This window comes from Clinocottus analis, unplaced genomic scaffold (assembly GCF_023055335.1).
Source record: "Clinocottus analis isolate CAN_PGR_092001 unplaced genomic scaffold, fCliAna1.0.p SCAF_2, whole genome shotgun sequence".
Classification (NCBI taxonomy): domain Eukaryota; kingdom Metazoa; phylum Chordata; class Actinopteri; order Perciformes; family Cottidae; genus Clinocottus; species Clinocottus analis.
In genome coordinates this window covers 23,651,812-23,676,698 of record NW_027175931.1, presented here as the reverse complement: position 1 = coordinate 23,676,698, position 24,887 = coordinate 23,651,812, and the positions used below count along the sequence as shown (strand labels likewise).

The 24,887-nt window shown below is 45.3% G+C and overlaps 4 protein-coding genes across 6 annotated transcripts; 1 reads left to right on the top strand and 3 right to left on the bottom strand.

The window, feature by feature from the left end:
* Positions 1 to 1,126: 1,126 nt before the first annotated feature.
* Positions 1,127 to 14,726, bottom strand: LOC137790448 (claudin-4-like). Its single transcript, XM_068584700.1, has 2 exons — positions 14,711 to 14,726; positions 1,127 to 1,876 (listed from the first exon to the last, which is right to left on the bottom strand). Exon 2 carries the CDS (start codon positions 1,847 to 1,849, stop codon positions 1,214 to 1,216), a length of 636 nt encoding a protein of 211 aa, XP_068440801.1. The 5' UTR covers positions 1,850 to 1,876; positions 14,711 to 14,726; the 3' UTR covers positions 1,127 to 1,213.
* LOC137791102 (claudin-4-like) lies at positions 2,921 to 11,877 on the bottom strand. Of its 3 annotated transcripts, XM_068585814.1 has the most exons (3): positions 8,689 to 9,306; positions 8,602 to 8,635; positions 5,965 to 6,873 (listed from the first exon to the last, which is right to left on the bottom strand). In XM_068585814.1, exons 1-3 carry the CDS (start codon positions 9,252 to 9,254, stop codon positions 6,424 to 6,426), a joined length of 1,050 nt encoding a protein of 349 aa, XP_068441915.1. In that variant the 5' UTR covers positions 9,255 to 9,306; the 3' UTR covers positions 5,965 to 6,423. The 3 variants fall into 3 exon arrangements, with proteins under 3 accessions (XP_068441914.1, XP_068441915.1, XP_068441913.1); XM_068585813.1 differs by lacking the exons at positions 8,602 to 8,635; positions 8,689 to 9,306 and adding an exon at positions 2,921 to 3,926 and having other exon boundaries at positions 6,574 to 7,112; XM_068585812.1 differs by lacking the exon at positions 5,965 to 6,873 and adding an exon at positions 11,408 to 11,877 and having other exon boundaries at positions 8,089 to 9,270.
* On the bottom strand, positions 12,729 to 13,760 carry LOC137791103 (claudin-4-like). The gene has a single exon (XM_068585816.1). The coding sequence runs from the start codon at positions 13,685 to 13,687 to the stop codon at positions 13,064 to 13,066; it is 624 nt and encodes a 207-aa protein (XP_068441917.1). The 5' UTR covers positions 13,688 to 13,760; the 3' UTR covers positions 12,729 to 13,063.
* A 5,604-nt stretch (positions 14,727 to 20,330) lies between the features above and the next one.
* LOC137791144 (claudin-4-like) lies at positions 20,331 to 24,395 on the top strand. Its single transcript, XM_068585867.1, has 2 exons — positions 20,331 to 20,821; positions 23,455 to 24,395. Exons 1-2 carry the CDS (start codon positions 20,331 to 20,333, stop codon positions 24,119 to 24,121), a joined length of 1,158 nt encoding a protein of 385 aa, XP_068441968.1. The 3' UTR covers positions 24,122 to 24,395.
* Positions 24,396 to 24,887: the final 492 nt, after the last annotated feature.

The window sequence follows — 24,887 nt, the reverse complement described above, 5'->3', positions numbered from 1 at the left end:
GTCAAATAAACCATAAAGCAGCGTAAGCTTAAGGGTGGGTTGACTTTGATTGACAGGTCGCTGTCGCGACCAGACAGCATCTCTTTGTGCCTCCTCATTACAAATATGGTAACTTCTGTTCATTAGTTGCCTGGAAAACAACATAGTGACGGCCGAAATTTAAGATGGCGACTGTGAAATCACTTAACTCGAGGCCTCATAGCGGCAGTCCACCAAGCAATGGGTCACTGCGACACTGGTCTCTTCTCATACACAGACTGTGGTTCAGTCCAGATCCTCAGATGCAAATAACAAGCATGCAAGATTTGCACACAGCAAAAAATGTTTCATAACAGTTAAGTTAGGTTTAAAATCCAAAACTTGCCAGAGCTCCTTGAGTTAAAGAGAAGAAGTGAGTATAACCAAACAGGGTTTTACAGTGTACAAACCAACTCTCTGGCTTGCCTTGTGAAGGGATCTGGCAAGTCCGTCTTCAAGAGGACTTCATTAAGTATTTCTGGCTCTGATACGATGAAGGACATCCAAGCCCTGATCCATTTTTCACAGACTGCAGTTATTTTAGGTCAGATCATGTCTTACTACATTAAATGGCAAAAGTCTGCAAACTGACACCGTGTGTGATGTAATTGAGCAGATGCAGACTGAAGAAGCAGAGAGATACTTTCGGTGTCTGAAGCTGAAGGTTTATTGAAGCTTGAATTCAAGAGGAGAAGCAACACAAGTAAAAAATACAAGAACGTGGTCAAGATGCATCTTCAATTCAGACGGTTTTTGTTTCTCAGCTGGATGTTCAGAAATCGGGAAATACCAAATATGGTCATTTCCCTGTCATGCTACACATGTACAGATGCAGGCAGAGGTCGTGATGTCGATCCTTCTGCAAGCCTCCGTGTATGTGTATGTGTGTGTGTATGTTGTGTGTGTGTGTGTGTTGTGATATTTTCCCCTGATGTAGGACTCCATGAAGAGAGACAGCAGAGCTACTATCAGTATCTACTGCTCTGGGCCTTAAAGGAAGGTCAACCTGGTCTTGCTAATAGTCAAATACATGTGAATCTAAAAGGACGTCATATTCGAATGACTTGCAAATCACATCTCAAAAGTCCTTTCATATGTTTAAACACGCTTTGTTTTAAATACCCAATAACGGCCAATTGCATCATCTCACACGGTTCAATGCATGTATCCTTCAGCGGTGACTTCACCGATGTCCTCACACGTAGTTCTTGATGGCGTAGCTGCTGCGCGTGGGTGTCTTGGCCTGTGTGTACCCGGCGGAGGGGAACCCGGCCCTCCGTGGCGGGCAGCTGGTGCACAGGATGGCCCCCCCGCAGAGCAGCAGCCCGGACACCACGAAGCCGATGTATATGGCCGCCCCGAGCTCCCTCTTGAGCACCTCGGGGACCAGCGGGTTGTGGAAGTCCCTGATGACGGAGTTGGCCGTCCAGGAGACGGCGACCACGGTGACGAGGGCCGCCAGGCAGAAGACGGCCCCGGAGCCCAGCACCAGCCGCGCCTTGAGCGCCGGGTGGCCCAGGCAGTTGGTGCAGCGCGCCCCCAGGAGGAAGACCAGGAAGCCCAGGCAGCCCAGCACCAGGCCGATGCAGACGAGGCCGCGGGCCGCCTGCAGGTCCGGCGACAGGTCCAGCAGGGCGTCGTAGAGCTTGCACTGCATCTGGCCGGTGTACTCGCTGACGCAGGTCATCCACAGGCCCTCCCAGAACACCTGCATGACCACCAGGTGGGTGCCGATGAACGCCGTCACCTTCCACATGGGCAGGGCGCAGATCAGGATGGTGCCGGCGACGCCCATCATGGACAAGCTGATGCCCAGCTCCTGCACAGCCATGGGACAGCAGGGGGACCCTCACACTGCCTGGGGGAGAGGAGCAGAATCACCACAAATGGCTTTTCTTTCAAGGAGTTATGTAAAGAAATAAAAGAAGACAAACGGGTCTTTGTGCACGCACACGATTGGTTAAGTATGATCAGATGTGATGATGACAGCAACCGCAGAGATACTTCTACTAAATCTGAGCTTGTTGTCTGTCACTGGTGTCATTGAATAAAGATGGCCGATGATTAGCCATGAAGGCAGGCGGCCACAAGGTTGCAGTATTTCATAGATGACTGGAGGCAACAAGAATATGTTTTATTTGAAAAGATGTCTCTCAAAATTCAATGTTGGAAATTTGAAAAAAAAATATGAAAGAAGTGTATATCAGTTTTCTGTTAAGAACAGTTGTCCATATGAAATTACAATATACCAATGAAGTGAATTTAAATATTCATTTAAATTACCTTTCATTTGCGGGAACATTTTCACACTCACACATCTTTTAATTTAGACATAAAAATCTTGTTTTATGACCAAAGCTAAACTGAACTAAACTGTCACATTACACGAGAGGTCGTGACTCTTTCCCTGTCTCTGCTTTCATTTCCTGGTTTCGCTCACAACAGAGAGAAAAACATGGAGCCAAATGAGCGAGGAAGCAGGAACGCTCCTTTGAGTAATTCCTCCGTCCCGTCTCTCTGATCACATGACAACGTTCCCGCTGGCTGAATGTAAACACCAACAACTCAAATCAAAGCCAAACATTTAGGATTTTAAGGAGAAACATCAAACAATAGTTTTTAATACTTTTGTTTTTAGATAAATCCCTTTACATTTAATTCATGTAGCACTTACATATTCTATTGTTTACGTATTGTTTTATTTCGTTGACGCATGTTGATGTTAGAAAGCTCGAGCTGTACTAAACAGACAGGATTACAAACCACTGAGTCACCATCTTTGTTCCCGGTAGTGATCTGTGGCCGTTACCTGTCAAACAGGTTCTCTGGTTTTGGATGACCTCAGGTGCTTTTTTTTCTTTTTTTAAAGGTACACAAAACAGAAGCGTGAGAAAAACAGCACTGACGATGGAAAGTCATTTATTGTGAGGAAAAACAATAGAATTACAAGTATCAAAAAGGTGCAAAGTGCCAAGTGAACCATCCACTTCCCCAAAGATGTAAAACACAGTTTCTATGATTTAAACTACCACCGTGTAAATGTTCATTACCAACAATAAAAGCCCTCTCAGACAGAGAGCTTCTTAAACATCCAAACAGTGATTCTCTTAATATCTCAACAACTATAAAGTGCATATTTTCCTTCATTGTGCATTTTTTTCTTCATGTTTCACAGCAGCTGATTAAACTCCTGAGTTTTATTTTACTTCATGACAGACTTCTCATTTGTCCCTTTAGAAATCTCAGATGTATGTCTTGTTCGGCGTAAAGGAGTAGATTGATTCCTCTTTGCCGTTTCCAGAATTGTTGAGGAGGTATTTCACCGAGGGGGTCTCATCGTTCTTGGGGGGGCAGCTGGCGCACAGAAGGCCTCCTCCCAAGAGCAGCAGCGCCCCGGCCCCCCAGCCGATGTACAGAGAGGCCCCCAGCTCTCTTTTCTGGGGGTCCAGCAGCACGGGGTTGTAGAAGTTCCTGACGATAGTGCCGGCGGTCCACGACACCGCGATGAGGCAGAGGAGCCCGCTGATGATCAGCAACACGCCCGCTGCCACCGAGGCCCTCGCCTTGGCCCTCCCGTCTGGAATGAAGTTGGTGCACTTGCCGCCGGCGAACGCCACGAGGATCCCGGCGAGGCCCACGACGATGGAAACCACCACCAGGGCCCGGGCCGCCTGCATGTCGGCGCTCAGAGCCAGCATGGAGTCGTACACCTTACACTGCAACTGGCCCGTGCTCTGGGACACGCAGGTCATCCAGATGCCCTCCCACACCACCTGCGATGTCACTATGTTGGCGCCGATGAAGGCCGTGACCCGCCACATGGGCGTGCCGCAGACGATGAGCACCCCGATCCAGCCCAGCAGGCCCATGGCGCACCCGGCCATCTGCATCCCCATGGAGGCCATCGCCTTGCCTCTCCGACTGAGTCTCTGAGAGAACGTTTGGAGCCGATCGGGGTGTTTACGTTCATCCGAGGCAGAGTTACAATGAAGAAAGGGAGGCGTGAAACCAAGCTATTAAGGACACAGAATACCAGCCGTGCAGGATTCTTTGTGTGGCGGGACTATGAAAGGTTGGGGCTTCGCTTATTCTTCTTGATGCAGATGAGGATCGGGTTGCAAGAGGTTCTTGTTGGTACTCTCAACAAGGGAAAAGACATGTGTGGCAGAAGATTCACTCAGTAGCTAATGTAAGGCAAAGGGAGGGTGTGAGTGGCGCCGACATAAAGGTTTACGAAAAGGAAGTCCACCAAGAATCAAAGCAAACAGTGACACTCCTGCACATACAATACATGCGTCCAAACCGCGGGCTGTGAGCGAAACAAACCGTCAAGATGTTGGACAGTAAACGCCTGCTCATGTCGCTCTGCATTAGCATATTTATGTGCATCTATTTTGTAACGCCTTCACGTAGGCGATGCTTTCAATTTAGCTTTAAGTTTCACTCTGTTCATTTTAAAAGTATAAACAGTACACCTTTATGGGAACTCTCTCCTCAGGTTGCTCACTATTGTTAAGCTTAAAAAGCTTTGTAAAAAAAGGGAGAAATAGAGTTTATCATCAGGTACTGTACAACATATACTTAAAAAAGCATTCAAAAAATGATTTGACTGAAACCAATTTTTCAATCAGTGATGCATTGGTTCAGGGAGTTTTCACTCACATTGTCTCTCAGGCCAAGTCAGGAATGTGAAACCAGATTTTTTCAAAAGGGTGTGTTCAAACCAGTGAAATACCTTGTAATGAGTCGTCTGTGTAACATCATAAAAATGCAGAAGTTGTTTCATACGATGACTTTTCATACGCTGATGGCAGTGACTGAGCTGCCATCAGGACTAATACAGTGTCGGCACAGCTACGGCAGCTCTTTGGGGTCATTTGGGCGGACTGTTACATGTTCCGCCTAACTCATTAAAACATCGTATTGAATTGAATTAATGACCATGAGGTCGACTTACTGACTTTCAGCTTTAATGGTCTCTGTGTAACGACCCTCACCTCTTTCATAAAGTAACATGTTGAACTTTTGGAATGAATTAAAATCATTTGTAAAGGTTTGTTTTTATTTGTCAATCACTCATGTTTTTAATACTCCCTAACGCACCAAATGGATAAATCATCTCAGCTGACAACCGTATAAATACCATTTATTTATGTTTGAGCTGAAAACGACAAAGCTCACAAGGTCAATTATTTCACCTTGTTGAACGTGTACTTTACGTTTGTGAAACATGTTTTCAGATTTAGTAGAAAACAATGCGCTCGGGCCTGCAGTCAGACTGAGGAAGGAAGTAGGAAAGGAAGAGGACGCGGTTGCTTTCGGCCTTTTCTTTACAAAAATGTAGAAAAACGGCAACTTTATCCTCCTCAAACATGTTGAGCTATAGCGCCAATGAGTTCATCAAACATTTATTTAGTCTTTTCTTTACTCAAATCAAAGCAAATACGTCTGCATTGTTTAAACGCTGGCGCAGTGTGGGTATGGCTCTTAACTGGGATGGAAACAAACACACTGTAAACGATTCTATGACAACGTCTCGGCTTGAACTCAGTGCTGTGAAACTGGTTGAACTAGTTTAACGTCTGCATCGCCATGTCGACACAGAGCTAAATGTCTTTGTTGTTACACTCCTTCCTGCTTCATTCATCTTTTTTAACTTGTGACCAAGTTAGTTTCTAAGAATAAATGTGATCATCCTTTCTGCCAGCTCCTATGAGACGCTGGCTAACATTTAGAAATGTTATGCTTTAAATGGATCCATGCTGCCAAAAGTAAATGTCCTGCTCTTTTTATTCTCACTGGTCTGTTTTTGCATTCATTTTAACTTGATCTATACTGTCAACTTCATAATTCAAATTGTGAACCTAGACAGCAAAAAAAGAAGTTCAAAATCTAAACAAAAAGGCAGAGAGAAGAATATCACTTTAGTAAGTGTTTTATTAAATAGATATTATTTGTGAACATACATTGCATTTGATGAAAGATGTGAGTAAAATATTTTATACAGTAAATTCACAATGCATCGTACTGTACAAGCTTCCTGCTATCACAGCCCTTGTTGACCATTAACATCGTCCGAGCACAGCTTCGATTTGCATTTACAGAGAGGAAATAGGTTTGATACGAGCTTTAAAGGGAGCAGTGCTCATTCAGTCCAGTCAGCTTGCTGCTGGGAGATGTTTCTTCACACCACATCGATTGTACTGCGTTTCTTGTTCGGCAAGAAACACTTTCTTTTGCCTCAAAGAAATATGAACTTCCCAAAAAACAGTTTCTCGGTCTCTTGGTCACTTTAAGAAAAAAAGAAACTTGTGGTGCTGTCAGAACTGCACAACATAGGAGGATCTCATGAATCTCTCATAAAAACTAAGATAATAAAAAGTCTTTCTCAGGAGAACGGTCCTCTCAGACGTATTCTCTGCTGGTGGCCACGGACCTGGCGCCGCCGTACTTGACTGGATACTCTGGGCTTTCTTTGCGTGGGCAGGAGCTGCAGAGGAGGGCACCACCCAGGATGAGAAGCCCGGCCGTGCCCCAGCCGATGTACAGCGCGGCTCCCAGCTCCCTTCTCTGGGCGTTGGTTATGATGGGGTTGTAGAAATCCCTGATGATGGTGTTGGCGGACCAGCAGACGGGAACGAGAATGAGAACGCCGGCGCAAATGAAGACGATCCCGGCGGCGATGGCCACTTTGGCTTTGGAGTGCTCGTTGTCCACGAAGTTGGTGCACTTGCCTCCGATGACGCCCAAGATGACCCCCAAGGCAGCGACGATGATGGAGATGACCACGAGGGCCCTGGCGGCCTGCAGGTCCTCGGGTAGAGCCAGCAGGGAGTCGTAGATCTTGCACTGCATCTGGCCCGTGCTCTGCGTCACGCAGTTCATCCACAAGCCCTCCCAGATGACCTGCGCCGTCACAATGTTGGCGCCGATGAAGGCCGTGACCTTCCACATGGGCAGGGCGCACACAATGATGGTCCCCAGGAAGCCAATGACGGCCAGGGCGAAGCCCAGCATCTGTCGTCCCATTGAAACCATGATGAGGTCTTGTTTGAGTCACTCGAACAGCGGCGGGAGAGTTGAGCTTTTTCAGGAGCAGGTCAGCTCAGCTGGAGTCGAGAGGTTGAATAATGACGGTTGAGCGTTTCCTTTGGTTTTTAAAGATGTCTTTTTAGAAGGTGGAGCCAGAATGCCATTCCCTCCTGACCTGAAACCAGCCCACTAAACGGCTTTCCTGCCCAACTAGATTCTTGAAATGTCCCGTACGATGACAGGGAGCAGTTTCGATGACGTGAGCATCAGCGTGAAACGGCTACGTAAATGAGGCGCGTTGCTGATTGAAGCGACGGTCTGCCACTGGCCAGACCTTTTTATTGGGCAACGTTACCGGAAGATCAGGTCCGGTCACAGTTTCAGGTTTTAAAAAAGCCCCAGCATGGGAGGGAGTATCGCCCGGGTTGTCAGAAGTCAACGGAAGGAGCCTCCATCTATGGTTTTACTTCATTTCCTGTTTAATTATCACCATGGAGTGCACGCTCTCTCCTGATTGATTTGGTTGTTGTTCAACCAGAATGACATCACTCACGTTGATTAATAAAATAGTTGATTGGATCACAACAAGAATCTCTTTTGACTTTATTTTCACATGGTTTATTTATTTTGTTTCTTTGTGTGTTTCAGGTTTTAATAAGCTCTTTACAGTTTACAATGTAAAATAACAGTGATTTAATCAATATTGATTTGTTTTAGAACATTTTATGTTAGAATTTTTATATATTTTAGAGAGGTATATATATATATATATATATATATATATATATATATATATATATATATATATATATATATATATATATATATATATATATATATATATATCTATATATATATAGATATATATTGTCTTTTTAATATAAATTCTGCCTCTCGCTCACACAGAACCAGAAAAGATGTCTGAGATAATCTTTCATAACAAACTGTAACATAGATTAATGACTCCACAAACAGATATGTTAATATACAAGAAATACTTTATTTAAAACATTAAAAAATAAAGTTGCATTTACAGAAAACAAACGTCACAAATCATCACTATTTACAAAATCCGCTCTGCGCGATAAGAAAATAAATATATGGACAGTGACTTCCTGGAAACAGTGAAAAGCAATGCAACTTTCAGGGCACACGGCAATGTTGACACAATAATCATCTGACATACTTCAAAAAGTGAGAAGATTTCTACTTTAGAGCACAGAATCAATCCAAAAGAGAAACAGATTGATAATATCTGAAAGTCACAAGTCTTGCTTAAGAGGATTCATTTTACTTTCCAACAATGCATTGGAATACATACCATGCTCTAGAAATACAATGCACGTTTTCATGCTCTTTTACTTAATAAGCGCGTCACAATTTGCAGTCATCCTGGCTGAAATCTCAGTGTTCGTGCTCTTCCGTCCTGTCGGGTTTCACAGGTACTGTCTGGCTGAGTATCCGGTTGGTGCTGCATATGGTTTGCTAGCTACGTATGTCCCAGTCCCTGTGTACGGTTGGCTGGATGCGGGCGCATACACTGGACCATACGCTGAACCATACGGCGGCGGGTTTACTCCTGGGCCTGCGTAAGGGTACATGGGTGCTGGTGGGTAGCCCGGGTATCCATACATGGGCTTTTGAGGAGGGCAGGACGTGGTCAGGGTGATCCCACCGATCAGAAGAACCGCAGCAGAGGCCCAGCCGATGTAGATGGACGCCCCAATTTCCCTCCTCTGTGAATCGACGGTCAAGGGGTTCTGGAAGTCCGTGATGGTGATGGCTGCAGACCAGCAGACGGGGATCAGGACCAGGACGGCGCAAACGATGATGAAACAGCCGCCGATGATCACCACCTTGGCCTTTGAGGAATCGTTTTTCAGGCAGCCGGTGCACTTGGCGCCGATGAAGGTGATAATAAAGCCGATGAAGCCGAAGATGAGGGAGATGATGACCAGGGCTCGGGCGGCTTGAAGGTCCCTGGCCAGACTCATGACAGACTCGTTCAGCTTGCACTGCATCTGCCCGGTGCTCTGCATCACGCATTGCATCCACAGGCCGTCCCAAATGGTCTGGCCCGTCACGATGTTGGCTCCGACGAAGGAGGTCACTCTCCACATGGGGATCCCGCAGGTCACCGCAACCCCAACGAGGCCTATGAAGCTTATGACTTGACCTGCCACCTCCTTGCCGATCCTCCCCATGGTGAATAGGCTTCGTCTGAGGGCAGGAGAGCAGAAAGTTTCAGCGCTCCGGTCTGGTCCTCGTTCGGAGTGACGCAGTTCTCTCCCTTGTTTGTCAGAGAAGCGCACAGGAGGAGGGCCGTGTCGTCGTCAGGTGAGTTTTTCTGGCCAAACGAGATTCCGTTTCCTCGAGCGAGAGGAGTGCCGCCGCTTATTTTAAACAATGCTGCGCTTTTGGTCTTGGACAACGCACTCTCATATGCAGATTTTCCTGCAGCGAGGATGTGGTTATTGGATGCAGTCGCAGCCACTTAGAGACTTCAAAAGGTACTGAAACCCGCTTACGGGTGTGAAAGATGATCAAATTACGAGCATGTGATTGTCCACAAACAACCTCTTTGACATGCTAATTTACAATCAGAGGTGCATCCATATGTAACTGATGACTGAAGATAATGAGATTATCTCTTCTCACTAAGAGTTGGACAATATTGTTCATAAAAAAAATGACATTTACACTGTTGCTACAACACAGACAATTTTAAAGGAAATGTATTTTTGTGTCACTAAATGGCGTGGCTCGCTTCTTTTAAGATTACAAAATAATCTATTGAATAACTGATCTACAGCTGTCAATCACACTATTCTAATATAATGCAACCAGAGCAGACACACCGGGTGTGTTAAAATCATGGTGCACAAACCAAAGATGTGACGCGGTCCAGACAGATACTCAGCTGGAGCCGAGGAGGAGGAGGAGGAGATCGGTTTCAGTATTAATAATAATCACGTGGCTGCAGAGATGAGGCACAGGAAGCCATCAAGTCAGCTGACGCCGACACTTTGCAAACAAACTACTCGATGCTAAGACAAATACCTCTGTCGGGTAAACAAACCCGCTCCATCTGTCACACACCTCCTCCAGTAATGTGACTCTGCGCAAACAATCTTTTCCACAGTGCGATCCAGTGACGTGAATGTGTTTTGTGAGTTTATTGCTTCGCCATAACACGGCAACTAAAAGCTCTCCAGGTTATAAAACTCAGAAACGGTTCACTTTAGGTTAGCCTAAAGCTCCTCTCTGAATAATGAAGTGAGTCACTTGCTTCTCATTTGGATTAAACCAGATTAGGCTTCAATAAAAGAACTGAAAACTTGTTTTTATCAGAGGAGACTAATCTCAGGACATCTCATGTCTCTGCTGAGCATCCTTCCAGGTTCCTGCCGATGGCGTTGACTGTCCCACCCGAGTCGACCCCAACACGCGATGGCCGTCTTAAACCTGAACCCCGCACAACTGAAAGCTGAATTGTTTAAGGAGAGGCGAGCAGACAGTGAACATCCAGTTAGAATAAAGTTTATTTACAGGAGCAGAGTTCATAGCAGAATATTACAAGATTCAGAGGCAAAGGCTGTGTGAAAACAAAAAGGACAACAGAGTAAAATACATAGATTGTCGTTGACGCCCACATGAAGTATTTCTGCCTTCATGAGTGTGTTGATTTTACCATCAGAACAGACTAAATATTTACATTAATTGATCAGGATTATAATTAAAATCCTAGTTACTCATGAACCAGCCACAAAACAGCGTGAATGGAAGGTTCTTCCATTTTAAAATGTCCGACTGAAGCAAGAACAACATCCATGTTTCCTGTTTTGGGTGTGAGCCGGACTGTTTTCACAGCAAACATCTTCTCTCCTCGTTGCAGGAGAAGTTCACGTTGATGATCCGATCCATGGAGGCGCGACAGTGAACCGAGGCTCAACTTGACGCGACGCAGCCGTTGTTTATGCCGTCAGCTACACTTGACGAAGACAAAATGTCCGCTGTGAGAAAGGTCACTTCGACACACAGGCTAACAGCAATCAAAGCTCAGGTGTCAGGTGTGATTTCATGCTATATTTACATCGCCGGTGATTATACGTAAGAGAAAAACAAAAACACATTTCTCTCGGCTGCAACTTCTGCGACCTCAAGAGTCCGTGTCAGGACGCGCTGACCCTCTTACACGTATTCTCTTGATGTGGAGACCGATTTCACGGGCCTGAATTTGGGCGCGTAGTGGTGGTGCTCGTGTTTGGGCGGGCAGTTCCAACACATCAGCCCCCCCCCCATGAGCAGCAGTGCAGCGGCCGCCCAACCGATGTACAGCGACGCCCCCAGCTCGTACCTCTGGGATGCGACGACCACCGGGCTGTAGAAGTTGTGGATGATGGTGTTGGCGGACCAGGACACAGGAATGAGGCAGAGCAGACCCGAGATGATGAACAAGACGCCGGCCAGGATGCAGGCCTTCGCCTTGGCTCGCTCGTCCTCGATGCAGTTGGTGCATTTCCCGCCGGCGATCGACAAGATCACCCCGAAGGCCCCCGTCAGGATGGAGATGATGACCATGGCGCGGGCGGCCTGCAGGTCCTGGGGCAGCGCCAGCATGGAGTCGTACACCTTGCACTGCATCTGGCCCGTGCTCTGCACCACGCAGTTCATCCACATGCCCTGCCAGATGGTCTGCGCCGTGATGATGTTGGCCCCGATGAAAGCGGTGACCTTCCACATGGGCAGGGCGCACACCACGATGACCATGAACCAGCCGACCAAGGCTATCGATATGCCGATGATCTGAATCCCCTGAGAAACCATTTTGCCGGGCTTTGTTCCTCGCTCATTTAAACACCCAAGAAGAGAGACGGGCGAGACGGTGGAAGCTCGTATTTATAGGTTGTCGTCGGAGAAGAAGAGGACACAGGGCACGAGGGTATGTGATGCCACAGCGCTCAGCTCCTATTGGCTCGAGGTGTTTACACACAAACAAAGCGATGGTGACCTTCAGCTGTGCTGACCTGCCTGAATACAACGCTCCAAGGTCAGATAAAAGATCACAGTACATGAGTAACCGACTCATTTTTGTCCAAGAAAGGAATCTGTGCTGTAAAGTAAATGTTGCATACACCCGATGTGTTCAAGAGGAAAATGATGTCATGGATTGAATATTCAGGTGATCTTCTTTAAAAGTGAAAACATTTGTTTTATGTTTTAGAAATGTTCAACCTGACAACTGCAGGTGATGGAAGTATTGCCCCCGTGTGTGTACACGTGATGTGTAGACTACATGTGTTGTATTTGTCTTTACAGCAAGGGGCAGTGTTGTACTGGTACTGACTCACTTATTAGAAACATGTTCTGTACATATAAGAACATGTTCAATTATAATCACGTGAATTGAGTTGTTTTTTTTACATCTCTATCTGTCTACAGAAACTTTTTTTATTTATTTTTATTCAAGCCAGTGATTTAGGTTTTATTTTACACTCTACTACGTTATCTACTTCCAATTTTTTGGGAAGTAAAAATGTATATGTCAAATTTTTGTAATACCTTTTTTATATTTACAGTGTATATAAAGTCACCGTTTAATTTTAGATGGAGCGGTTTTATTAATAAAGATCTAAAAGAACAAAACAAAGCATGATCAATCAGTGTTGATAAAAAAAAGAATCTTTATTTACAGTTTCAGACACATAAAATACACAGTTTGAAATGAAATATGTAAAAGGGGAAAAAATGGATGAAATCTAAAATTCAAAAAGCTCAATTAATCAAATCAAGATGAATGCGGATCCAATACACACAAAGACGTCGACACATGTATTGCGTATCACTCAGTGCATTTGGTTTGGGCGTGGCACACATCTCAAGCATCAAACTAAACTGTGAGCTCCATACGATCTCTGTGAAATTGAGATGCAACATGAATTCGTTTCGTGGACCACAAGGCATTTGACTCAAGTCTCTTTTTCTTCTCCCCAGTCTCTTTGGCTCTCTTCCCTCATACGAAGTCCTTGGGCGCGTTTGGACGGGCTGCAGAGTACTTGGCGGAGTAGTTATCCTTAGGAGGGCAGTTGGCGCAGAGCAGCGCCCCGCCCAGGATGAGGATGCCCGCGGCGCCCCAGCCGATGAAGAGCGCGGCTCCGAGCTCCCTCTTCTGAGGGCCGCCCAGCATGGGATTGTAGAAGTTCTGAATAATGGTGTTTGCCGTCCAGCACACAGGGATGAGGCACAGAATGCCGGTGAGGATGAAGACCACACCGGACGCCACGCCGATTTTGGCTTTGGACGTCTCGTCCTCCACGCAGTTGGTGCACTTGCCCCCGGCGAGGGCGAGGAGGATGCCGATGATGCCGAGCAGGATGGAGATGATGGTGAGGGCGCGGGCGGCCTGGAGGTCCGAGGAGAGGTTCAGCATGGAGTCGTACACCTTGCACTGCATCTGGCCCGTGCTCTGGACCACGCAGGTCATCCAGATGCCCTCCCAGGTGGTTTGAGCGGTGACGATGTTCTGGCCGACGAAGGCTGTCACCTTCCACATGGGGAGGGCGCAGACCACGATGGTCCCGATCCAGCCAATAATGCACAGGGCAGTGCCCATGATCTGAAAGCCGGCAGACACCATGTCTTCTTGCTAAGTCGTCCCAAACCCCCAAAAATTAAAAAGGTCCAAAAGTGTCTCTGGAAGTCAGTGAAGGCTTGCTGGAGAAATCCCCAAGAGTAAATGTCTGAGTGAGGTCGGATCGGCTCTTTTATACACCTGAGTCGGGAGGGGCTTCACACAAAAACACACACATTGTCGCACGGAGCTGTGACGTGATGACACCCCCCCCCCTCCTCCATCATGGGCATGTGTCATCATGTCAGTTTTAGTTGCAGTGCAACAGTCACATTGTGACTCACACAAACTCTATTGAAATAGGTTTCACAGAAAAATACCATCAGCCGCACCCACAAAGAAGACAGTAGTAGTTTTTTTTCTTTTTTCAGTTTCCACTTCTATGCCGTACAGTGAATGAAAATACAACTTTGATGTTAAAGATGGTAAATTTGTACTTTTTGACTTCACTTTCTCTGTTGAAGACTCTGTACTTTTAAATGTGTAGTCGCCAAATGCTTCCTTCATCTAAAGATGGTATTTTCCGTCTGTAAACAGCTAAAATATTCTCAAACTTTCATGGTTTTCATCAAACATTTGACCCTCTGATGTCACAACACTTGTCTCAGTGAAGTCGTTTGCATTTTCCAATCAGTTTGACAAACACAAACGACTAATCACACACACTGAAGTGAAGAATAAGTATGCATTATTTAATATTTCTTCGTCTTATGATTACATATTTGGTGCATAGGATTTAATAAGGTATATCATTCAAAGTAGGACTAGCATATCAGCTCAATCATTTTGTAGCTATGAACTGAAAAAGCTGGTTTGCTCGATGATGAATACCACATATATTATACGTATAAGAATGAAGGACATTTAAAGCTGCTCACTCACAGAAGAGCATCGCTGGCCCAAGAAAATACTTTGAGTAGAAAACAAACACATAATGATTCCGTTAAAAAGGAAAACAAAACAATTGCCCGCGGCGCTCCATACCAGCATGTGCAACCAGTGAAAAACAAGCAAGAGAATGGAGCTGACCTTGCGCTGATGTCGCTCCTTAAAGGCCGAAGGGCTGCGAGCCTCCTCCCGTCGGTGCGCTCTGCAGACCGTCGATTAATCGACGGCTCGCCACGGCAGCGAGGAGATATCAGGAGGGAGATGTTCGGGGGGAACGACGGACACTGTCAGTGATTCCTGTTGACGCGCTGTTGCAAAAAGAGGGAATGGTGAGAGAGGGCAACGAGAGGGAGAGAGAGAGTCAGATTGTTTCAGAAATGAATGGAGGCAGTGTTTATGGGCCAAAACTGCCGTTAGGACTATAATGCCTCTATTTTATCCGAGGTAGGATCACTAAAGGTACTCGGGGCCCGGCCATGGAGATTAGGTTCCACACACAAGGAGGCAGGGAGGAATTTCCAATATTAGAAATCTGAGGAGAGAAGGTTTCGGGGGTGAGATTAGTCTCATGTCTTCGAAAAATCTGCACGAATGCAGCAACTTCAGCGCAGCGACAACCCCTCGATCAGCTGAGTCATGACAATATTTTCAAATCAGACTAATGCAGCCGCTCATGCACAACAGTGTTTATGAAAGAATAAAGCAAACTTTCACTGTTTGGTCATTAATGGTGCCAGAATGAAGCGCTCTCGTTCCTCCATGGAGGCAACGCTGCACGGTGCGACGTGTGCGGCGGCGGCTGAAAGGAGTCCAGCGGCCGTGAGAAAATGCCAGAGGGAGCCAAGATAACGAGTCCCAGCAGGCCCATTGAGGCACGCCCTGACATCACGGGTAACGGCTGGCTTTGGCGCTCGCTCAGGCGTCCAACCCTCCACTCAAAACCGGCTGGGTCAGTCGGAATATCAATGAAAACACATTTTAAAAAACAACGTCTGCCCACAGTTCAAATAAGCGCGTCTTCATTTGTGTATTTAGCTATTTAGCTTTTTTACACGCCAGCCGTGTTTTTTTCATATTTGCATGTTGTTTGTATGAATGAGAGTGTCAGGTGATGGTGCCAAAATGACGGCTGGTGCATGTCAGGTAGACGGACTGTGGGTTTGTTTTCTGACGTCAGGAAACTTCAGGAAACTTTGAAATGGTTGTACAATCTCTAAAGGTACAGGGTCTGATGAATAGCTTGAAAACAATAAGGACTTTGTTGTTGGGGAATTCTTGTTTCCCTTGTATCGTTGTTGGCCGTTAACATAATTATCCTGCATCGTGTTGCAGCAATCTTTGATATTTTGGGTGAGACAACAGAGAAACTAGTTTTGTGTGATGGATTTATGGATTCTACATCATGTGCAAATCTCTGTGTAAAAGGGATAAAGTTGCAATACTTCAGTCGTACTGTAGTCAAACAGTTGAAGTGGTATTATTGTTAAATATTACCCGTAGTAACTAAGTTAATTAATCGCATACTTATGAGTTACTAATGATTGTGCATGTTGGAATAAAGCTTTATAAAGCATGAATTCAATGTGTACTCATGCTGGTGGTCTAAATTCAACACAGTTAAATCATAAGTGAATATGTGTCTATGAATATTTACAGTTGCTGGTACATGTTAAGATAAAGTATTTTAAGAAATACGATGAGGAGAATTTGTATTATTAGTATTTGTTTGGGTGCAGAAAAAGGACGTAGTTTCATGCGTCAGAGGAGGAAGAACGTGTGTGTGTGTGTGTGTGTGTGTGTGTGTGTGTGTGTGTGTGTCGCGGTACCAGTCACAGTTTCACTGGGTAACAGCAGGTGAGTGTGGTTGTGGGATCCTCAGTGACTCATGCGTGTCTGGACATGACACCTGGTCACATGACACAAACAGGAACCTGAAGTCTTCACCAGACGAGAGAGATGCTGACGTTAAAAACAAAAAAGTCCTGCATTTAAAACCTTATTTAAGTGTCAAAAGTAAAAGTATTCATTGTTCTGTAAAATGTTCCCATATACAGAATATGTGTAATGCATCATAATTCATTAGATGTATTTTCAACGTACCCTAAAGTCTACCTCTCTCTTTTTTCCTCACCATATTAAGGAACACTTTGTCTTTCAGTTTATCACAAACATTGCATACAAATTGCATTAAATGGAAGTATAAGTTCATCAGATTTGTCCTTAAGTACACCACCGGAGTAAATCTACAATCTGGTCTATTTCGTTCATTTTATGTTGGGGACGTAGGACTCGTTCAGACTCAGAATCAGAATTATTTATTGGCTAAGTAAGTTGCACATGCAGGGAATTTAATTTGGTGAAAGCTGCTGCAGATCACATCTCATCTGTGTCTGAACGGGTGAAAGCCAGGTGGTGTAAAATGTATTGTGGGCTCATAAAAGCCACAGACGGTCGTGAAACTAAACATTAAAGTGACTGAAGGTTTGCGTTTTGGCCTGAGGAAGCGTTCAGTTCCTCCTCTGTATTCGCTGTTCGAAGCAGGGATTAGGGCCTTTTCTAGCTTTCAAACAAAACACAGGAACTACTTCTGCTTCCTCACTTTTTATGAATTCACTTCCCAATACACGCTCTTCCAAATCTGGGCTTTAATCATGATGATTCAACAAAGAAATAAACGCGTGAACTGACTGAATTTGTCACGATTCTGATAGTCGTTGGTAGAAAGAGAAGCTCGACAACAGCAGCAGCAGCAGACGCCTGGTGGAAACCGGTCCGACTCGCTCCCGTTCCCATGACAGGTGAATGATCAGCAGGTTGCTCTCTGCGAGTGACTACATGTATATTTACAAGTAGTTGCACCTGCAGAGAAAATAAACCAAAGTTGAACTCCCTTCCAATGAGTAAAGAATGGCTGTTATTCAGAGATAATATCTATGGCGGGAACGTGGAAAATGCTTTGATTCAGTAGAAGGAAACCAGCTGGTTTTGTTTCCCAATGTAACGCATGATTTTGCAGGAATTGGATTTCATAAGATTTTAAAACAAGTCTCTGCTTTAAATAAGTCATCACTAATGGGGTTTTACAAACAAAAGGTTATGCTGTTGCTGAATTTATGTCGCCTGAGTGAGGTGTTGCTGAAGAAAGCCGGTGTGTTTTGAAACTAAAGTCACTGATTGTCCATCGCAGCACATACACTTCTTGCCTTTTTCTGAAGTTTCATGTCATATTTTGCATGTTACAGAGTAACTACACTCCCTCTGCGTATGAATTATTTTAAATATTGCACAACGGTGAGTTGTTTATTGCGACAGTATGGAAAAGAGTGGAGCGGTTTTGAGTCAGTTCTGCATGTTTTATTGCTTTCAGAAGGCTAATTTCATTCCATGTATTTCAATACGTTGTGGGGAAACTCGTAATCAGGGTGTTGGTGTTACTTAACTGTTGCTGCAGGAAGATTCTGTCTCTCCCTCCAGCGAGAGACTTCCTGGATGCATCGGCCAATCACGTCCACTGTCATGAATCAAGCTGCATCTGGTTTGATCTGACTTTTTCTGGGCATTTTCTGGGGTTACACACCTTTTCCCGAACGCTGGCTGAGCAAGAGACACACAGGTTTGATTCATGAACGTCCCTCATGGTGAACACTCCTTGCACAGAGACAGCTGCAAATCCAAACCAAATGAGTTAAGGAGAAAGAAAGACACAATTTCATAAGGCATCAGAAAGCGGTCGAGTATGAAAATCACAATTCAAGAACCAGAAACATAATTACGCACTTTTCAAAACACAATTGCCTCGTGCTCAATGCAAGGCAACTATATAATAACTATATAAAAACAGATAATTAACAATTCCAGTAAAGCTAAATCAAAATGAAAATAATTCAAATTAAATGACATAAACTCCAGTATAATCGGAATAAACTCCCACATAAAGTGAAGTAAATACAAGTTTAGTTTGGAACACAAAATCATGAACACATCCACTGTCACATGATGTAATGAATGAAATGTTTTCTGCAAAACCAGACAAACCTCCTGTCATCAGCACGACACGGGGAGATGCAACTGTGGCTCCCTCTGCCTGTTACAACATACACTTACTGCATGAAGCACTTCAAATGAAGTGTCCAAAGTCTTCCTCATCGATTCCCATGAGGCGCTTGGTGTTTACTTTGAAACTGGATTAGCACAGATGAAGATTACGTTTCAAAAAATAAATAAAAATGATTGAACTAACGGAGAATATTCAGCGCTGATGTTTTCAAAAAGTTATCCTTCCTGTTTTGCAATAATACAAAATCCCTTAAAATGGTGCAGACGCTAAGAGTCAGATGTGTGTCTGGGTTTGTGTGGGAGGATGTGAGTGCGTGTGTGAGTAAGTGTTTGTGTGCGTGCATGTGTGTGTGTGTGTGTGTGTGTAGGGGGGTGAACCACAAGATAACAGAGCTACTCATGGCCTCTGACCCCGGTGACCTCTGTTAATTAGAGGAAAGCCTGTAATGACACAGAGCTCAACGGTCCCGTTGTCTGTTGAACAACAGCCGTCCTGTGAGGTATTCTTTTATTCATTTGCTGATCAGTAATTGAAATGAAACAATGTAAAATAATAGTTATATAAAGTTTTTTGTTAGATTGACTGGGACAGAAAGTTGTGTTTTGGCCTAAAACTAAATATTCTATTCATCCTCTGAGGTTCCCTAAAAAATGTAAAAGAGCGTATTAGTTAAACAGACACACCATGAAGTATATGTACAGGTAAGTATTCATGGTTTAAAATGTGCAATTTAATGTCCCATGAGGATCTAAAAGAGTATCATCTGCTTAATAAGACTTCAATATGATTGATACTATTGTGTATTGTTTTATATTTAATCAGATATGCTCCATTTTAAAGGACAAGGAATCGAACATGCCCAGTGACAATGAGGCCTTTTCACTCAAACCCAGTGTGTGTGTGTGTGTGTGTGTGTGTGTGTGTTTCTAACAGGAGGGATTATGTATCTGACCAACAACAGGGTCTGTCATTGTGGCATTTCTTTAAACAGGGATCTCATTTAGATTGTGATTTATTAATGTTCCTCAAGGTTGTCACATGTCACATACACAGATACTGAAATATTAAAGATATATAAAGTAATTTATATATTTATAACTTATCAATGGAATATGTCCGTAGTCAATATATCGGTCTGAACCTCGTTGGTACGCAGCATTTTCATCAGATTCCACAAAATATGTGATGAAATATTGTAACTTAGCTGCTACAAACATATTAATATAATACAATATAATCAGAACTGACTAAATTCTGTTAGCATTTATTCTGTAAATGTGATTTAAGACAACATCATCCTCCAGAATCCATCAAATGTTATTTTTTACTGGTGTGCAAATTCTCTACAAGTTCATCATTATATAGTTTTTTTTTTTCAGAAAGAATACTGATGTTTTTCCCATGTGACAACAATGTCAGTGGATAAAATGTGAACGCGTTCCCATTTGCTTCCCATTTGTAGTTTGAAGGTAAACACGATGCCACCTCCAGCTGACTCCACCTTCAGTCGTCTAAGCTGTATAAAGAAGGTAGAATCTGTTTCTCCCTCTCACTGAAAAGGTCTTATAGGACGTTGAGCCAAAGAGATCCGATATCGCCTTCATCTCGGGAGGGTTGAGCCCGCGGACACAGAGGGGCCTTCTATCCCGCAGAGCTCTGGAAAAAGAGTCTTGTTCAGCTCCTTCTTCATCCCCAGCTCCGACTATGTACTCTGCAGGCTTGGAGATCCTCGGGATGATCCTGGCCGTGGCCGGCTGGCTGGGGGTGATGGTGACCTGCGGCCTGCCCATGTGGCGGGTGGCCGCCTACATCGGCCAGAACATCGTCATCTCCCAGGTGATCTGGGAGGGCCTGTGGATGAACTGCTCCGTGCAGAGCACGGGCCAGATGCACTGCAGGGTGCACGACTCCATGCTGGGGCTGCCGGTGGACCTGCAAGCGGCTCGCGCTCTGGTCATCGTCTCCATGGTGCTGTGCGTCGGGGCGATCGGACTGTCGGTCGCCGGCGCCAAGTGCACCAACTGCAGCCGCGACGTGAGCAGCAAGCCGCGGCTCGTGGTGGCCTCCGGGGTGACCTTCGCCGTGGCCGGGCTGCTGCTGCTGGTGGCCGTGTCCTGGACGGCGCACGCCATCGTCCTGGGCTTCTACGACCCGCTCCTGCAGGAGACGGGGAAGAGGGAGTTTGGGAACGCTCTGTACTTTGGCTGGGCTTCCTCCTGCCTCCTCGTGCTCGGGGGAGCGATGCTCTGTTGCTCCTGCCCGCCCACGCCGGCCAACGCACCGAGCGGTGGCGGCTCCGCGGCCCCCCGGGCGGACTACTCGGCTGTCAAGGTCATGTCAGTGAATGGATACCCTAGAAGAGACTATGTTTGAACATGTGACATGTGGTGACGGGTGTGTGCACAGCAGATGGATGTCTGGTGGCGACATTTTGTGTGACATTAGGTTTAAAATCACTGATCACTTCATGATGGTTTGTCATGTCATGTAGTGGTGAGCGTCAGATTGCTTTTAATACATTATTTTACTTGTAACAAACATTGAGTGTCTTATCTTAAATAAATATACAATTCCTGTGCAATTTACTTCTGATTAAAAACTGTTTTTTTACAAGGTTGCAAGCAAAAGAGCAAAAGTTTTTTTCCTTCTCGGTGGAGATGAACTTTGTATCTCTGCACTTTCATTCCTAAGAGTCAGAATAAATGTTGAATTAGTGTTAGTAACATGACAACTCCTCCTGCATGAGTTATTCAGGACAGACGGCAGCTGTAGATCAGAGTCTGACCTGTAAGAAGTTCCACGGCAAAATGAGGTATTTTATTTAAATGCGATGGACGAACAATGGGTGGCTTGTTTCCGAGGAGCACCTTATGCTTCCCCTTCCATTGTAGCCCGTCCTCGATTTGCGAGAGCGAAACCGAGGCGGAGATAAAAGTCTCCTTCTGCTGGAGTATGTAACCTGCACTGTAACCGAGCCACAAAGACCCGATTGATCTGAACCTTCAGCTGTTTACTTTAGTCCCCCGGTGAAACTCACTGTAATGAAAGTGCATCGAAAGTCTCAAAGAGTCAATGAAGGTTTAAAAAAACAACCTAAATGACAAAATAAAAGAACTTGAAGATAAATGAATGAATAAAATGCTTTTGGATTTGTTGCAGAAAGTTGCTAACGCCTTAACAGTGCTGCGTTCAGGGTCACATAAAGCCTGTGCTACACCTCAGGGCTTCGTCACTGAACAACAATTTTCAATCTGTCAACACAGCAGAGGAACCGACAGGACACATTCTCCTTTTGAGATTTCCCAAAATGTCGTCCAGAACCATTTTAGAACATATTACAATGTGCAGAAGACACACACGCTTCCACTGCAATGTACCAGCAATGCAAAAGCAATGAAAGAATAAGAAACAAACATGAAAACCAAAATGAATCCTTGCTTTCTCAACTTGCTTTGGCTGGAGCTGTGAGGTTAATGGTTGAAAAGAGGAGTCTTCCTGTGAGTAACCGCAGACTCTGTCGGCAGGAATGTGTAACTGAGCTCATCTGTGCAGTCATGTGTGACGGGAAAGTTCAACAGCTCAGTCGCACTCGCTCCCACTTCACAGCTCCAACGAAAAACCACCATGAATGCTGACATTAGCTTTACAATAAGCGGCGTACATGTGTGCACATCGTCTCACGATCGCCATGAGACGCTTCAAATGGGCCCGATGAGATTTTCTTCACTTTATCAAAGTCGACATTTGGAGAGAGAATGTTCACGTGTTGAATGTTCACGTGTTGAATGTTCACGTGTTGTGTTATGGTTTGTCAGAGTTAGTTGCAGCTGCTTCCTTCCAAACAAATAATCATCCTGAAAGTGATTATTTTCTCGCCTTTTCATTTATTTCTGTGCGTCATCTTCATTTACTCCTAACCAGTAACATATAGACTGATATTTACACATCTGACAAAATCCCACATGTGTCCCTTTTATTATAACACCAAAATATTCAAATAGCCCTAGACCTAAAAAAGAAAAAGATGTGTGTGGATTTAGCGCAATCAGACTATGCTGTATACTTGAGCGCGTCCTGGAGGTCTGAGTGTGCACGGAGGGTTTTATGTGGCATGTTTAAAATTGAGGTTGAATCCCATGATGCACTGCAACCTTCAGAGCAAGGTCACTGATTATTTTATCATCTTGTGGTTTCGGGATGAAAGTATTTTAAGATGTCTTTCGAGTAGAGAGGAATCACGTCATAGAGTCCCAGGAAATTGGTCGCATTTATTTCCTCCCACACTCAAAAAAGTATTAGTTGTTATCGTCAGCTGCTAAATGATGACAGTTACAGTAAATGGAAGGAGGCAGACCTTCCAACTCGGGATGATGGTGTCTCTGTGATTCACAACCCCCTTCGTACGACAAGATGTGTTAATAACACAAACCATAACATTATGCAACATCTATTGTCACAATTCTGAGCTGACTCATCTGTCAGAGAGGAAGACAATGAGAAACCCAACGGGAGTTGATATTGTGCCGTCCACTTTCAATCATTTATCCTCAGTTCTTTACCATGTCTGTTATTCTTTAACTACTCCACCTGAGATACAGACGCTCTGTTTACTCTCCCCTCACCCAAATAAGGGGCAGAGCTACCGGGACGAGGAAGGTGGATGATTAAGCTGAGGCCGTTCGCATACCACGGCTGGACGATTTGAACGCCTCTGTGGCCAGTAACCAAGTGACTCCACCTCCTGCTGCTTATATGAGCCATCAGCCCTCCTGGAAATGCTCATTCCACTTGCTCCTGAAGACCTCTGCGCACTTTGTCTCACAAAGAGCTCAGACATGCCTTCAGTGGGACTGGAGATACTTGGAGTGACTCTGGCTGTCCTGGGATGGATCTCGGCCATTGCGTCCTGCGCCTTGCCCATGTGGAGGGTGTCGGCCTTCATCGGGGTGAACATCGTGACGGCGCAGACCATCTGGGAAGGCATCTGGATGAACTGCGTGGTCCAGAGCACGGGTCAGATGCAGTGTAAAATCCACGACTCCATGTTGGCACTAAGCGCGGACCTCCAGGCCGCCCGCGCCCTCACCATCATCTCCATCCTGGTGGGCATCGTGGGAGTCATGGTGGCCATGATGGGGGCGAAATGCACCAACTGTGTGGACGAGGAGTCGGCCAAGGCCCGGGTGATGATCGCCGCCGGGGCGGCCTTCATCCTGGCCTCCGTGACGCAGCTGATTCCTGTGTCGTGGTCCGCGCATACCATCATCATGGAGTTCTACAATCCCAACATACCCGAGACGCAGAAGAGGGAGATCGGTGCGGCGCTGTACCTGGGCTGGGCCGCAGCCTCGTTTCTGCTCATCGGCGGCGGCATTCTCTGCTCCAGTTGCCCCACGCAACCTGAGAAAAGGTACGGGCCGCCATCCAAGATGATGTACTCCCAAAAAACTCAGTCGCTCGCCCCAGGTGGCTACGACAGGAAGGATTATGTCTGAGCTCGCACCTGCGCTCTTCCCACCATTTAGCCATCGTGGAGTAGACGGCTCAGAGAGAACTGGAGAGGACAGACTTCTTTCTGATGACGGATCTTTCTAGATGTTGAGATGGAGAAAACCCCAATACCCATACCGCCATATAATGTATGCCCTTCAGAGCGGAGCCCACGTCTAACTTCTTTTCCTGTGTTCAATGTTTTGTGTGTAACTTTGAGGCTGCTGGAAGCACTGATGCCAACGACTATATGTTAGTGATGTGGTGTGCGCTGTGTTTTATACGTTACAGTAATTGTTGAATTTGTGAATCAGTTCATCTGAAATGTTTTGTCTTTGTTTGTTTCTTCATTAAAAAGGCCTTGTTTTTAATTAGTCTGTTTCATCATCATTATAGAAGCTGAGAGGGTGAAACATTGGGTATTTTTGGAGTTTGAGGGAAATCATATCAAACATAAACAACCTTTCAGCAAAAATATATTTTTATGCAACCTCCTCGGTGTGCTGAGCCCTCAGGTGCAGAACCACAGTATTCATTTCTTCTATTAGGTCACTGTAGGTCGTACATTTAGCTATACTTTAAATAACATAACACCCATGAATTACGTGTAACTGGTGCAAAGGGAAAGTCTGATTCCATGCACGCCGCGCACCCGGCCATGAGGCAGACGACTGGGAGTCTCGATCACAGCACCCACCTGGCTGTCTCCCGCATGTCTGTTGGCTTTATGATAACAAGAACCGCGACTTCGTCAGCTTCCCCACACTCAAC